This window comes from Mytilus californianus, unplaced genomic scaffold (assembly GCF_021869535.1).
Source record: "Mytilus californianus isolate M0D057914Y unplaced genomic scaffold, xbMytCali1.0.p SCAF_13, whole genome shotgun sequence".
In the NCBI taxonomy this organism is placed as follows: Eukaryota; Metazoa; Mollusca; class Bivalvia; order Mytilida; family Mytilidae; genus Mytilus; species Mytilus californianus.
In genome coordinates, this window is record NW_026262615.1 from 1,143,455 (window position 1) to 1,159,244 (window position 15,790).

Genomic DNA, 15,790 nt, shown 5'->3' on the forward strand with positions numbered 1-15,790 from the left:
CCGTGTTGAAGGCCTCACTGTGACTTTGAGATAAAGAACGGCAATAAAAGCGCTGTTCCTGTCCTTTTTGTGTATTTTTTTGCTGTGCATGTACTGATTTTGTGTCATGAATAGATACCCCATATCCTTTGGTTTTCTATTGTGTAAAGATATGAAGACTCCCAAGCTAATGGTCATGGAAAGATACAAAGAATATTCAATCTAATGGCCAGGTAAAGACACAAAGAGTATCAATCTAATGGTCATGTAAAGATACAAAGAGAACATATGTAATGACCATGTGAAGATACAGAGTACATATGTAATGACCATGTGAAGATACAAAGAGTACATATGTAATGACCATGTGAAGATACAAAGAGTACATATGTAATGACCATGTGAAGATACAAAGAGTATATATGTAATGACCATGTAAAGACACAATTAGTACATATGTAATGACCATGTAAAGACACAATGAGTACATATGTAATGACCATGTAAAGACACAATGAGTACATATGTAATGACCATGTAAAGACACAATGAGTACATATGTAATGACCATGTGAAGATACAAAGAGTACCAATCTAACGGCCATGTAAAGATACAAAGAGTAAAAATCTATTGACCATGTAAAGACAGAAAGAGTAACAATCTAATGACCATCAAAAGATACCATTAGTACTAATTTAATGGCCAAGTAAAGACACCAAAAGCACCAATCTAATAGCCATGTGAAGATACAAAGAGTACATATGTAATGACCATGTAAAGATACAAAGAGTACATATGTAATGACCATGTAAAGATACAAAGAGTACATATGTAATGACCATGTAAAGATACAAAGAGTACATATGTAATGACCATGTAAAGACACAAAGAGTACCAATCTAATGACCATGTAAAGATACAAAGAGTAACAATTTAATGACCATGTAAAGATACAAAGAGTACCAATTTAATGACCATGTAAAGATACAAAGAGTACATATGTAATGATCATGTAAAGATACAAAGAGTAACAATCTAATTACCAAGTAAAGACACCAAAAGCACCAATCTAATAGCCATGTAAAGACACAAAGAGTACATATGTAATGACCATGTAAAGATACAAAGAGTACATATGTAATGACCATGTAAAGACACAAAGAGTACATATGTAATGACCATGTAAAGACACAAAGAGTAACAATCTAATGACCATGTAAAGACACAAAGAGTAACAATCATTTGACCATCTAAAGATACAAAAAGATAACAATTTAATGGCCATGTAAAGATACCAAAAGCATCAATCTAATTGCCATGTAAAGACACAAAGAGTACCAATCCAATGGCCCTGTAAAGATACAAAGAGTAACAATCTAATGACCATGTAAAGACACAAAGAGTATCAATCTAATGACCATGTAAAGACACAAAGAGTATCAATCTAATAACCATGTAAAGACACCAAGAGTACCAATCTAATGACCATGTAAAGATACAAAGAGTATCAATCTAATGACCATGTAAAGACACAAAGAGTATCAATCTAATGACCATGTAAAGACACAAAGAGTATCAATCTAATAACCATGTAAAGACACCAAGAGTACCAATCTAATGGCCCTGTAAAGATACAAAGAGTAACAATCTAATGACCATGTAAAGACACAAAGAGTATCAATCTAATGACCATGTAAAGACACAAAGAGTATCAATCTAATAACCATGTAAAGACACCAAGAGTACCAATCTAATGACCATGTAAAGATACAAAGAGTAACAATCTAATGACCATGTAAAGACACAAAGAGTACATATGTAATGACCATGTAAAGACACAAAGAGTACATATGTAATGACCATGTAAAGACACAAAGAGTACATATGTAATGACCATGTAAAGACACAAAGAGTACATATGTAATGACCATGTAAAGACACAAAGAGTACATATGTAATGACCATGTAAAGACACAAAGAGTACCAATCTAATGACCCTGTAAAGATACAAAGAGTAACAATCTAATGACCATGTAAAGACACAAAGAGTACCAATCTAATGACCATGTAAAGATACAAAGAGTAACAATCTAATGACCATGTAAAGACACAAAGAGTACCAATCTAATGACCATGTAAAGACACCATGAGTACCAATCTAACGACCATGTAAAGATACAAAGAGTACATATGTAATGACCATGTAAAGATACAAAGAGTACATATGTAATGACCATGTAAAGATACAAAGAGTAACAATCTAATGACCATGTAAAGATACAAAGAGTAACAATCTAATGACCATGTAAAGATACAAAGAGTAACAATCTAATGACCATGTAAAGACACAAAGAGTACATATGTGATGACCATGTAAAGACACAAAGAGTACATATGTAATGACCATGTAAAGACACAAAGAGTACATATGTAATGACCATGTAAAGACACATAGAGTACCAATCTAATGACCATGTAAAGACACAAAGAGTAACAATCATTTGACCATCTAAAGATAACAATTTAATGGCCATGTAAAGATACCAAAAGCACCAATCTAATTGTCATGTAAAGACACAAAGAGTACCAATCTAATGACCCTGTAAAGACACCAAGAGTATCAATCTGATGGCCATGTAAAGACACAAAGAGTAACAATTTAATGGCCATGTTAAGACACCAAAAGCACCAATCTTATAGCCATGTCAAGATACAAAGAGTACCAATTTAATGACCATGTAAAGATACAAAGAGTAACAATCTAACAGCCATGTCAAGATACCAAAAGCACCAATCTAATGGCCATGTAAAGACACAAAGAGTAACAATCTAACAGCCATGTCAAGATACCAAAAGCACCAATCTAATGGCCATGTAAAGACACAAAGAGTACCAATCTAATGACCCTGTAAAGATACCAAAAGCACCAATCTAATGGCCACGTAAAGACACAAAGGGTACCAATCTAATGACCCTGTAAAGACACCAAAAGCACCAATCTAATGGCCGTGTAAAGACACAAAGAGTGCCAATCTAATGGCCATGTAAATAATAAGTTAGAATAATGATATACATGTGACATCAAAATGAGTTCCAATAGGCAATTTTCATATTATTTTTCAACAGGTTACCTACTCTGACTGTTTTCCAATGTTTTTGATGTGTAAAGAAAACCTAAACAGTAGATTTTTCTGCAAATCACACCAACTGTAAGTTTGATAAATCTTCTTTTAGTAGCTCTTACTTGAACAAGTACCAGATTGTCCTACCAAAGAGTAGCTAATCTGCCGAAAGGAGTCAAAAGTCGATTATATGAAAATAGTCTATTCAATGGACATACAAAGACAATAAATGTATCAATCACATTGACATTCAAGAAATAGAAACTACCAATCAAACAGCCATGCAAAGACACTAAATGTTCCAATTTAATAGTATGGTGTATGAAAAAAATGTGAAGTGAAAAAAGACTACAAATCAAATCTTTATTGAATATATACTAGTATATAAAATAAAATTAAAAGAAAATGAGTTGTTCATATCAAATCATTACATATATTGCTTTATATAGTTCAGATTGTCTTGTCCATTACCTTACTGATCTTGCATAGCAAAGTCGATGACTAAAACATTTTAGTACAAAAGATGTTTTTAGTTTCTCTAAATTGTCTTGCAACTTGCCAGTTAATTATATTAAGATAGATTTATTATTAACTGGTTAATGAGTATTTTATAACACTGTTGTCTTATGTGTGCTTGCCTTATGTCCATTCTTTTACAACAATAATTGAAAACTGCTCAAATGCAACTTAGGTAATCTAGGGAATTTTTTTTTTTTCAACAAGTAACAGGTTTCAAATCACTATTCCTAAAATATACACTGAACTGAGCAGATCTTCCCAGCCACTGCATTCTGATATATTATTAACATGATTAAGGTAAAAGGTTTGTTTGAAACAGTCTTAATTTTTCAGATGAATTCATTGTTAATTTTACAGGTATGTTCTTAAAACTGCCATTTTGGATTGAGCATTTTCTTGTTGCCTGAAGAGTATGATATAAAAGGTATAAAGAAAATGTGGGTATAACTTTAATAATGAGACAGTTACCAAACAACAAAAAAAACTCAATGTAAAAACAGTCTTCAACATAAAACAGGTGTCTATAAAATTTTCAAGCTCTAATTAATCCCCATTCTACAAAAGAATATTTAAACAGAAATTATGCAAGATCTGCCAATCAACACCAAATTCTGTCAATGACAAAAAATATCAATATGACATAAAACAACTAAAAGTTCTACTTCTTTATTAGTATTTCATTAGTTACAATCTTTCAGCAAAATCCTTGTAAACCTCAGAATCTGTTAACTGAACAACATTAAAGTTACAAATGTCCATCTGATGAAAATGTGAATATTCTGCCAATGTATCAGTTTATTTTTCCAAATTCATGACTTTAAACATTTTTGACAGAATACTGTTTCTGCAAGTTGCTGATTATTTCAACTAATTTTTAAAGATATTCACAATTTTCCGGACATAGGAGGAATAATGTAATTCCTGGTATAGATTTTAAAATATACAGTCTGAAAATAATACTTTATACCAATATGGAGATCAAGAATATCGAAAGTGATTCACTGGATTTACCTTCATCAAGAATAATCAAACCCCCAAAAAGTGAAGCACAGAATGTTTATAAATACTTGAATACTTGGAAAGTTATATAACCAAAAGGGTCCTAAATAACAGTCAAATCCACATATGGTCAACTTTCCCTGATGTAGTTCAAACTTAAGTTTCTTATTAATTTCTTAATTTATTAACCCATAATTTGAGAGTTAATCTGAAATGATGTAAACATTACTTTAAATGTAGAAGTGAAAAATATAAGATAACAAAAACCGTTAAACAATTTAACACATAAGTAGAATAGTTTTGTTAATAAATGGATTTCTTTCTGTAAAAGTCTCAAAACATAAATCCTCCAACTGTAAACATTTTTCTAACAAGTGATCATTTTAATATGAGTTATGTAGATAAAGAGCTTTACTTGTCAAGTTACACGAATTCTGCATTTTTAGAAGCAGTTTTGATTTTATAAATTATTAACTAATTAAGTAGCTTTTATTGAATATTAAAGTACAATATTTTAAACATTTGCAAGAAAATATGTGTGTTAGGTTGGAGTATTTCAGCTCTAGCCACAAAATTCAGGCTTTCATACACCAAAAAATGGTATTATGTAAAAAAAATTATAAGATGTAATAAAAATAGAATTAGTAAATCTAATAAGAAAAAAAAAACACAAAGGGTAGTAAATGATTTTATATGTGCACAATACTTGTCAATTTTTTTATTTCTCGTGTTCTTGCATAGAAATATTGTAATTGGCAAATTGTCATGGATATAGGTAGAATTGCATCATTCAATCCTAAATGTTACTTTTCATTCATAAAATCATTTCTTTCATGTTCATGACTCCCCTTAAATACACACACACCACACTTTTAAGAAACACAAAGACTACACAGGCTATCTGGTTAATTACAATTTCAGATATGTGTTAATAGAAAATAATGTACAAATAAACAAAATTTTATAAATATGTTTTAAATTCGACCACAAGTAATATGTTCTAATCTTGGTGATTTCATGATGATATTTTTGTTGCACCAAGATTTGAAATTAACGCTGTACCAATCACATGCTTAAATTTTATTCAATGAACAAATAACAGTACAGATTTTTCATCAGTAATCCTATATTTTTAGAAGTTTGTGAATCAATTAAATTTTATCTAGTTAATTTTGAAATTGAAATAACTCCACTAAACTAGAAAAATGTGTACAACCAGGTAATTGAATTAAGCTTTTTCCCCTGAGTAACACTGGCATCTAACTATTTGTTCAAAAGCTCTTGATAAAATCAAAATTGACATCACCAATTGCATGTAATCTGGTGAACACATGAATTGTTTATATTGTAAAACTGATCTTGTTTTATATTAATGATGATTAAATTCATATATACTTTTCACATGTATCAAACTGATACACTTTATCTATACAAAAAATAAATTCCACACAACCAAAACACAATTATTCCTGTATATACATATCTGACAAACCACACAATTGTTTAGTACATTATATGTTCATTTTTTTACAAATCAAACATTCTTAAAATTTCATTACACAAGGATATGATTATGTTTTTGTAAATTATTCCACTTGACACTACTATATATGATACCATGTGAGTACCGAAGCACTGGCTACTGAGCTGATGGTACATCCGGGGACTAACATCCCACATCATATTATATCATGTGAGTACCGAAGCACTGGCTACTGAGCTGATGGTACCTCTGGGGACTAACATTCCACCATCATATTATGGAAAAGCAATAGAAAAAAATAGTATGAGACATAATATTGGTTACTATGACAACAGTAAGCTATCATAATAAGAATTTAATGACTGCATGAATATTTATAATTGTCATAGATTAATGAATTAAATAAATAAACACTGATTTCAATGAAACTGTATATATTTTTAACCAACAAAATGTGAAATTTACAAAACTAAAATCAAATTGTAATAGCACCCCTAAGCATTTGTTACTTACTAATAGCTGTCATAGTTTTCATGCAAACTATTAAAATAACCTTTGACCCATAAATAAAATTGAGAATGGAAACGGGGAATGCGTCAAAAAGACATCCCGACCAAAGAGCAGAAAACAGCCCAAGGCTATGATGTATTCATTATGTATCAATGGTTATAAACAATAAAAGCAAAACAAAATGAAATGGCACATAGAGAAAAATAAATGATACCGTTAACTCAGAAATTAATTAACAAATCCAAATAGCTTTAGAACTGACAATTTCATTCTAATGAAAGCTTAATTAAAAAAAAAAGGTATCTCAGTTGAAGAAATAAATTTAACATTTCAATCACGTTTAGATTGGCTGCATGAATTTTTGAGTTTACAGTGCACAATTTACGAATCATCAACATTATATATACCATAAGCAATAGTTAGCGATAATATAAAAAAAAATTACAGGTTTTATGCCCATAAAAAAAAGAGTAATGCCACTATTACTTAAAAAATCTTTTATCACATGCTGAGACCATACCATTCGTCAGATGCAAGTATCCCTGGATTTCATACAATAATAATACCATAAAATATACAACCCTAAAATTGTTATTTAGGCCAGGGAAAAATGATTGTTGGTTTCCCCATTCATTTTCAAGGCCCGGCAGGTAGGATTTTTTTTTGTGTGTATCAAATATTGTTGCTGTAGACTGCATGTAGAACAATTATTTATTTACTTGACTTGGGTGACTTTAATAACATAAAGAACTGGTGTCCATGTATTCAAACTGGCACTTGGTGCCGAGTTGGCCATTTTGTGGATCTAAACAACAGGGGGAGCAACACGCTTTAAATCATTGTTATCTTTCCGATCAGTTATGCACTTCAGTGATCTAGAAACCAAGGTGCAAAAAAATTACCTTGACATTGTTATGTTTCAAAACAACAAAACCGAAAAACGTACATGAAAAAATATTTGTTAACATTGCTGGACTGAAAAAAATAAAATAACCCGGCGGTTTAAAATAGACCCGGTTGGGTTAGGGGAAACCAATAATCATTTTTCCCTGGCCTTAGAAGGTCATGTTTAAAACAACAAAAAGAACCCAGAAACCAGTAAATCACACTGAAAATTAAAAAAATATATCTTCTAATGTATGTACAATACTCTACTTAGGGTTATTCCAGAAAAAAATATATGGAGTGGGTTGGATGGCACTTGAAATATTTTTGTGTGTGGGGGCAGGTCAAGAAGTTAAAATTGTGTGGTTATATATGCAAAGTAAAAAGCAATTGTATGGGTGATGACCATAAAAAAGTGCTTTCCAACCCCTGACGATTTTGCGAGTAGAGATATATAATACCTATCACACCAACATATAATGCATGGAGACTATCTGTTATTTTAACAGATTTCAACTAATCACGAATTAACAAGTGTCAAAATATAACAATTGATTCAAATGTACAATATCTACATGAGTCTGGGTTTAGGGTGAGGGGCCATCTTTCGTGTATTCTCTCATTTCTTATTATTTTTTTTCTCTATTCTTAAATCATTTAGGACATTTCACCCCTTTCTTTTCATTTGTTGCCCATTTCTCTCTTCTCCTTAAATTTTTGGCCAATTTTCTCTTTCCTTTTTATTTTTTTTGCCTATTATTCTCTATTCTCTAAACCCCATCCAGACCATCATTTAATGATGTACATAATGACAATGTGACATATTCATTTTGAATATTTTCAATGTTTGCACCATGACAAAAAATACTGCACCACAATAACAATTACAGACAAAATCATTGCAGATATTCCTAGAATTATGGAGATTTATATGCTATTACAATAAAAATTATGCAAGATTATCTATCCTTTTTTTAAAAATTTGTTGTTGGATATTGTAAAATTTCAATGAATAGCCTAGACCTACTGGTCTCTAGCTATCTGTCAGGAGTCAGTTTCACAAAAATACTTACGAATAAGATTGATCGTAAGTCATGAACAATTCTGTATACTTACAATCAGTCTTAATCATAAATTTTTTGTGTGAAACTGACTCCTGTACCAATAGCACACAAATTTTCCATCACTGAACTTCATTGCAATTGATGTGAAGTTTTTCCTAGGTCTCTTAATTTGTGTATTTGTATATACATTGGGAACTACTATACCCTTTAATAAAATTCTAGTTTAACAAATTGCTTGGAATATCAAGCTTTTAATCTAATAAAAATATCTATCCTGATCTATTATAAAATATATTGGATGTCTATATATATATTCTAAAAGATACCTTTACAGGAGAATTATTGGTTCAACCACTAGAAAAGGCTCCCCTAAATAAATACCCTCTACCCCCTAACAATGGCCTCACTGAATCAACCACTATTTCTAGATTGGAAAATAAAACTTATATTTCCCATTTACTGTGGATTCATTTATATTTGTGGATACCAATTTTCGCGTATTGAGGAAAAATAGTATTTTCGTGGATACTGGATTTCGTTGTTTTTGCCTAAATCAGCATTCAAGCCTATAGACAATTTGTACTTCAACAATGAACATATATATTCATGGTTTACCTTTACCCACGGAAATTGGTAACCAGCAAATAATAATGAATTCACAGTAATGATATTTCACTATAATGATTTAAAACACAAATTTGCATCATCAAAATATAATAAAATAGAATTATGAATACAACCTTACAAGAGAATGATGCATCAGTAGGACAATTTGTCTGATACCCAGTAAGGGCAATCTGAATCTTAACCTTAATATTTTTCTTCCCTTTAAAAAGTACAGACTTTATATAACAGACCTGCCATCTTTCCAAATTAAGTGGTCTTGACCTGTCACTTGAATTCTCAATACTATGACCTACATATCCCAAAAAAGGCATTCAAAAGAGCTAAAAAATCATTTAAGCAAATATATAATCATTCTACACCTTAGTATATTAGATTGAAAACACCTATAACATGTACAAAAGATGCATTAGGTTCTCTTGTGCTTAAAATGCCCAATGGAGATTTTGAAAAGTTGGCAAGCATGAACAGCTTATTTGCCTTGTTCACGTGTTATAATTTATTCAACTAATGATAAATAACTATAAACTAAAAAAGGCAGTAATTGTCTGTAAAAGCTGGAATATGGCAATTTTCAGCATTTACAATAAATGCTAAGTGCCTGAGTAACTCTATTGAAAGAAGCTTAAGTTTTGACATATCCTGCCCTATCCCCGTTCCCCAATAATAACAGTATCCTTCTAATGCAAATGTTTTCAATATTAACTTTAAACCATTTATTTCCTTCTACATTTAAATAAATTCTGATTACAATTCTTCTTTTCTGCCACTGTCAGAATTGTATTTATCGACAAAAGAACTCAAACTGTTTAAGTCTCTTCCTCCACTGTATTCTTCCTTCTTCTCTCCATCCTTAAACATGAGTAATGTAGGATAACCTCTGACCTGGAAGTAGAAAATAACATGTTTATTTCATCATCATCTGGGTTTGTATACAAATGATAGACTACACACACTGAAGCAAAGTTCTTGTCAGCCTGTTTCATCTGCATAGATATACAAGATTTAGAGGTTGCACTTTGTAAATACAGCTGTTTCACAAACTACACCTCTTTTGGGGAGATATATAATATACATAGATATTTTGTTTTGTTTATGTACTGGTTCCCAGATATGATCTCTATGTTTCATCTCATAGAGACATTACTTGGAAATGTCACCAGTATAAATACACATGGATAGTGGCGAAATTGAATTCTAAGGAGGACCAAAAGTGAAGGCAGGGGGAGTACAGAATTTTAGTATAAATTTAAACTCTTAGAAGTTCGGGGCATATAAATGTTGAAAATATGCTGCACAGCCCTATATTTTAAGCCGTAAAGGGAGTTCCTATGGGAAATTGCATTGTCTATATTTAAAGAAGTGCAACCTATAAGCATGTTTCTGAGAAGTATTTACAGAAGTTACTAAGTAAAATAATAAAATGCTTCGCTGGGGCGCAGCTTGATACGACCGCAGAGGTCAAACCCTGAACAGTTGGGGCAAGTATGGACACAACATTCAAGCTTGATACAGCTCTGACTTTGGATTGTTATTAAATATTTGACACAGCATAGGTTTCTGACACAGAAAGAATGTGGTCTAAGAACTTGAATTTTTTTTAATTTACCTATTATGGTCCAATGTCCAAAATCAAAATACATGGTTAGATTCAGCATATCAAAGAACCCCATATATTCAATTTTTGTTAAAATCAAACAAAGTTTAATTTTGGACCCCAACTTGGACAAACTTGAAAACTGGGCCCATAATCAAAAATCTAAACACATGTTTAGATTCAGCATATCAAAGAACCCCAAGAATTCAATTTTTGCTAAAATCAAACTAAGTTTAATTTTGGACCCTTTGGACCTTAATGTAGACCAATTTAAAAAACGGGACTTAAAATTAAAAATCAAAATACGCGGTTAGATTTGGCATATCAAAGAACCCCAATAATTCAATTTTTGATGAAATCAAACAAAGTTTAATTTTGGACCCTTTTGACCTCAATATGAACCAATTTGATAGCGGGACCCACAAATAAAAAATCTAAATTCATGGTTAGATTCAGCACATCAAAGAACCCCATATATTCAATTTTTGTTGAAATCAAAAAAAGTTTAATTTTGGACCCCAACTTGGTCCAACTTGAAAACTTGGCCCATAATCAAAAATCTAAACACATGTTTAGATTCAGCATATCAAAGAACCCCATATATTCAATTTTTGTTGAAATCAAACAAAGTTTAAATACTGGACCCTATCTTGGACCAACTTGAAAACTGGGCCCATAATCAAAAATCTAAACACATGTTTAGATTCAGCATATCAAAGAACCCCAAGAATTCAATTTTTGCTAAAATCAAACTAAGTTTAATTTTGGACCCTTTGGACCTTAATGTAGACCAATTTAAAAAACGGGACTTAAAATTAAAAATCTAAATACGCAGTTAGATTTGGAATATCAAAGAACACCAATAATTCAATTTTTGATGAAATCAAACAAAGTTTAATTTTGGACCCTTTTGACCTCAATATGAACCAATTTGATAGCGGGACCCACAAATAAAAAATCTCAATTCATGGTTAGATTTAGCACATCAAAGAACCCCATATATTCAATTTTTGTTGAAATCAAAAAAAGTTTAATTTTGGACCCCAACTTGGACCAACTTGAAAACTGGGCCCATAATCAAAAATCTAAACACATGTTAAGATTCAGCATATCAAAAAACCCCAAGAATTCAATTTTTGTTAAAATCAAACTAAGTTTAATTTTGGACCCTTTGGACCTCAATGAAGACCAATTTAAAAAACAGGACCCAAATTAAACATCTAAAAACACGGTTAGATTTGGCATATCAAAGAACGCCAATAATTCAATTTTTGATGAAATCAAACAAAGTTTAATTTTGGACCCTTTTGACCTCAATATGAACCAATTTGATAGCGGGGCCTACAAATAAAAAATCTAAATACATGGTTAGATTCAGCATATCAAAGAACCTCATATATTCAATTTTTGTTGAAATCAAACAAAGTTTCATTTTGGACCCCAATTTGGACCAACTTGAAAACTGGGCCCATAATCAAAAATCTAAATACATGTTTAGATTCAGCATATCAAAGAACCCCATATATTCAATTTTTGTTGAAATCAAACAAAGTTTAAATACTGGACCCTATCTTGGACCAACTTGAAAACTGGACCCATAATCAAAAATCTAAACACATGTTTAGATTCAGCATATCAAAGAACCCCAAGAATTCAATTTTTGTTAAAATCAAACTAAGTTTAATTTTGGACCCTTTGGACCTTAATGTAGACCAATTTAAAAAACAGGACCCAAAATTAAAAATCTAAATACACGGTTAGATTTGGAATATCAAAGAGCCCCAATAATTCAATTTTAGATGAAATCAAACAAAGTTTAATTTTGGACCCTTTTGACCTCAATATGAACCAATTTGATAACGGGGTCCACAAATAAAAAATCTAAATACATGGTTAGATTCAGCATATCAAAGAACCCCATATATTCAATTTTTGTTGAAATCAAACAAAGTTTAATTTTGGACCCCAATTTGGACCATAATGTAGACCATTTTGAAAACTGGACCCAAAATTAAAAATCTAAATACACTGTTAGATTCGGCATAACAAATAAATAAATGTGATCAAAGATTTTACAAATCTAATGCGCCATACTGTGCAATTAAAGATTACTTCTTGAAATTTTTCAATATTTGAAATTTGAAAAAAAAAATAATATTTGAAGAATAATTCTTTTTAATTTCTGAAATCTGAAATGAGAAAAAATTGACCCCCCACAATTTCTTTTTATCCCCCCCCCCCCTTTTTCCCCAAAAAAATTCTTTCCCTCAAGATATGGTCATAATCTCAATTCAAATTTCCAATGGAGTTGGCAACCATAATTACCCATTTAAATTTACCATAGTGCTAACTTAATCTATTTTATAATAGAATTAAAAATATAGTGTCAAATCTTTCATATGGATTTTTTTGTAAAAAAAAATGATGCAACATTTGCAGATATTTTTACTGGTCTTCCTTTATAAATATGCATTTCTTTAAACATAATTTAAAAGCAGTGTAAGGGAAGTAACCAAAACGTTGTATTTGGATTACCTCCCTTACACTGTTTTAAATTATCTTTATTGTTCATTAACCATTACTTTATACATAATTTAAAAGCAGTGTAAGGGAGATAATTTCAATGATGTATTTGATTTATCTCCCTTACACTGCTTTAAATTATGTTTTGTACTAAAGTATTTGTCCATTAACCAGGACAACCTTGTTTTTCCCCCTTTTTTGCCCCTAATTCCTAAACGGTTTGAGCCATAACCCCCCAAAGCAAATCCTAACCATCCCTTTGTGGTATGGAAACTTGTAGTATAATTTCAGAGAGATCCATACACCGTTCCACAGTTATTGTCTGGAAACTAGAAAATGCTTATTTTTGGCCCCTTTTTGGCCCCTAATTCCTTAACTGTTGGTACCATAACCCCCAAAATCAATCCCAGCCTTCCTTTTGTGGTATTTAACCTTATGGTAAAATTTCAAAAAGATCCATTCACTTAAACTAAAGTTAGAGTGCGAAAACCAAAGTGTCTTCGGACGACGACGCCGGACGACGACGACGCCAACGTCATACCAATATACGACCACAAAATTTTTTTGCGGTCGTATAAAAACCATACAACTAATCTTCCGTGAGAAACTCATGAATTACAATGATTTTGAAATATAACTTACAAAGAAATACAAAACTAGAGGATAGTGATTAGAGCCAAGCAAATCAAATTATAACTCTTCTAAGATGCAATCATTGTTATTCGATTCAAACTTAGCTTATTCCCACAGAAGGCTGAAATTTTGATGGACCACTAAATTAACAATGACTTTCAATGTAAGATTTTCTTTCTTGTTCCCGACACACCATTCAGTAGTGGTGAATTATCATGCCAAGTTTCATAACTGAACTCCAAGGGGTTTTAAAGTTAGAGAGCAGAAACAATTTTTGTACATATGCACAGAGGTGACTAAGATGAACCAAGTTTTTGACCTTGACCTTCACTGTACTTGACACACCTTCGATAAGTGGTAAACAATCATTCCAAATTTCATTAACATTCTTTAAAATTTTGAAAGTAAGAGAGCCGAAAGATTTGTGACAGCAACCACATGTCCAGACAGATCGAAATGCTGATTACTAAAGGACTTCTGCCAATTGATTTGTGGGGCCTTGATAAACAAACACATATATAAGAAAAATTCAAATGATATATTGTTATGAATAAATCATTACGAGTAAAAATCATAAATTTATACAGTTTTGACATCATACAAAGTACCTCGACAATGTATGAATATTCAAGTGCGACAAATATGAATATAATATATACACTTCTTACTATTCCAAACAGTTCTTTTTAATAATTTTTTTAACCGAACTTTTACTTGAGATAAATTCTGAAAGATTGATGGTAAGTAATTCCATTTAAAAGATCCTGAAAAATATATGATAATAAAATGAATAAAGCATGATGTGAAATTTGAAGTTTACCTGATTTTCTTTGCAAATATCTTTATATACGGTACAATCCACTTTAGCTATTTTCACTGTCTCCATACCCTCAAATTTCTTAGATAAGTCTTCCCAAATTGGAGCAAGATTTTTACAGTGTCCACACCTAAAACAAAAGTTGAAAAGATTAGAATTTTTTTTAACATAAAACAGAGCTGTTTACATTTTTTCATTAAAATACATTTCGAACACAGGACGAGACTTGAGTAGGGTTCCGTAATTAAAATCAATATTCTATTCCTAGGCAGAACTTGAATAAATAACCAGGTGTTCAACCCAACTCAAACATATTATGCAGGAGCATGAACAAACTTCTGTGGTCAAAAACAAGAGATCAACGCCAGGTAGACAAACTTCATACCAAAATTTATGATCAAGGAGACTTTTTCTTTCCTTGATGGTGATGTTTCATTGGCTGTTTCTTACAGAAGGTATATAGATAAAAGAAGATGTGGTATGAGTGCCAATGAGACAACTCTCCATCCAAGTCACAATTTATAAAAGTAAACCATTATAGGTCAAAGTACGGTCTTCAACACAGAGCCTTGGCTCACACCGCACAGCAAGCTATAAAGGGCCCCAAAAATTACTAGTGTAAAACCATTCAAACGGGAAAACATATAAATTTCAAAGTGTGTTTGATATGCTGGTGTTTGCAGTGATATACTTGTAGTATACTAATAAAATTGAGAACGGAAACAGGAATGTGTTAAAAAGACAACAACCCGACCAAAGAGCAGAAAACAGCCCAAGGTCACCAATGGGTCTTCAATACAGCGAGAAAATCCCGCACCCAGAGGCAGGCTTCAGCTGGCCCCTAAACAATAATTTATACCTGATTAGCAAATAATGGACGTCACACTTTACTAACTCACCATGGTGCAAAGAATTTGACGAATGTAACTCCATCACTTATGGTGGTTTGGAAGCTTTCTGAATCCAACTCTAAAACAGGAGACTGAAATAAAAAAAAAAGGCTTACAATCATACCTTTATTAAAAAGACTCACA

The 15,790-nt window shown here is 31.5% G+C and overlaps 1 protein-coding gene and 1 long non-coding RNA gene across 2 annotated transcripts in view; both read right to left on the reverse strand.

Moving 5' to 3' along the window:
- Nucleotides 1-3,451: 3,451 nt before the first annotated feature.
- Nucleotides 3,452-15,790, reverse strand: part of LOC127722986 (thioredoxin domain-containing protein 5-like) — a 44,387-nt gene continuing 32,048 nt past the window's right edge. Inside the window, exons 10-12 of the mRNA XM_052229391.1 lie at nt 15,656-15,738; nt 14,760-14,886; nt 3,452-10,071 (exon numbers count right to left, since the gene is read on the reverse strand). Coding sequence (XP_052085351.1) covers nt 9,934-10,071; nt 14,760-14,886; nt 15,656-15,738 — 348 coding nt within the window. The 3' untranslated portion in view covers nt 3,452-9,933. The remainder of the gene's footprint in view (nt 10,072-14,759; nt 14,887-15,655; nt 15,739-15,790) is intronic.
- LOC127722988 (uncharacterized) lies at nt 11,077-12,759 on the reverse strand. The gene is made up of 2 exons (XR_007991778.1): nt 12,096-12,759; nt 11,077-11,173 (listed from the first exon to the last, which is right to left on the reverse strand). It is a non-coding gene; the product is annotated as an uncharacterized LOC127722988 (long non-coding RNA).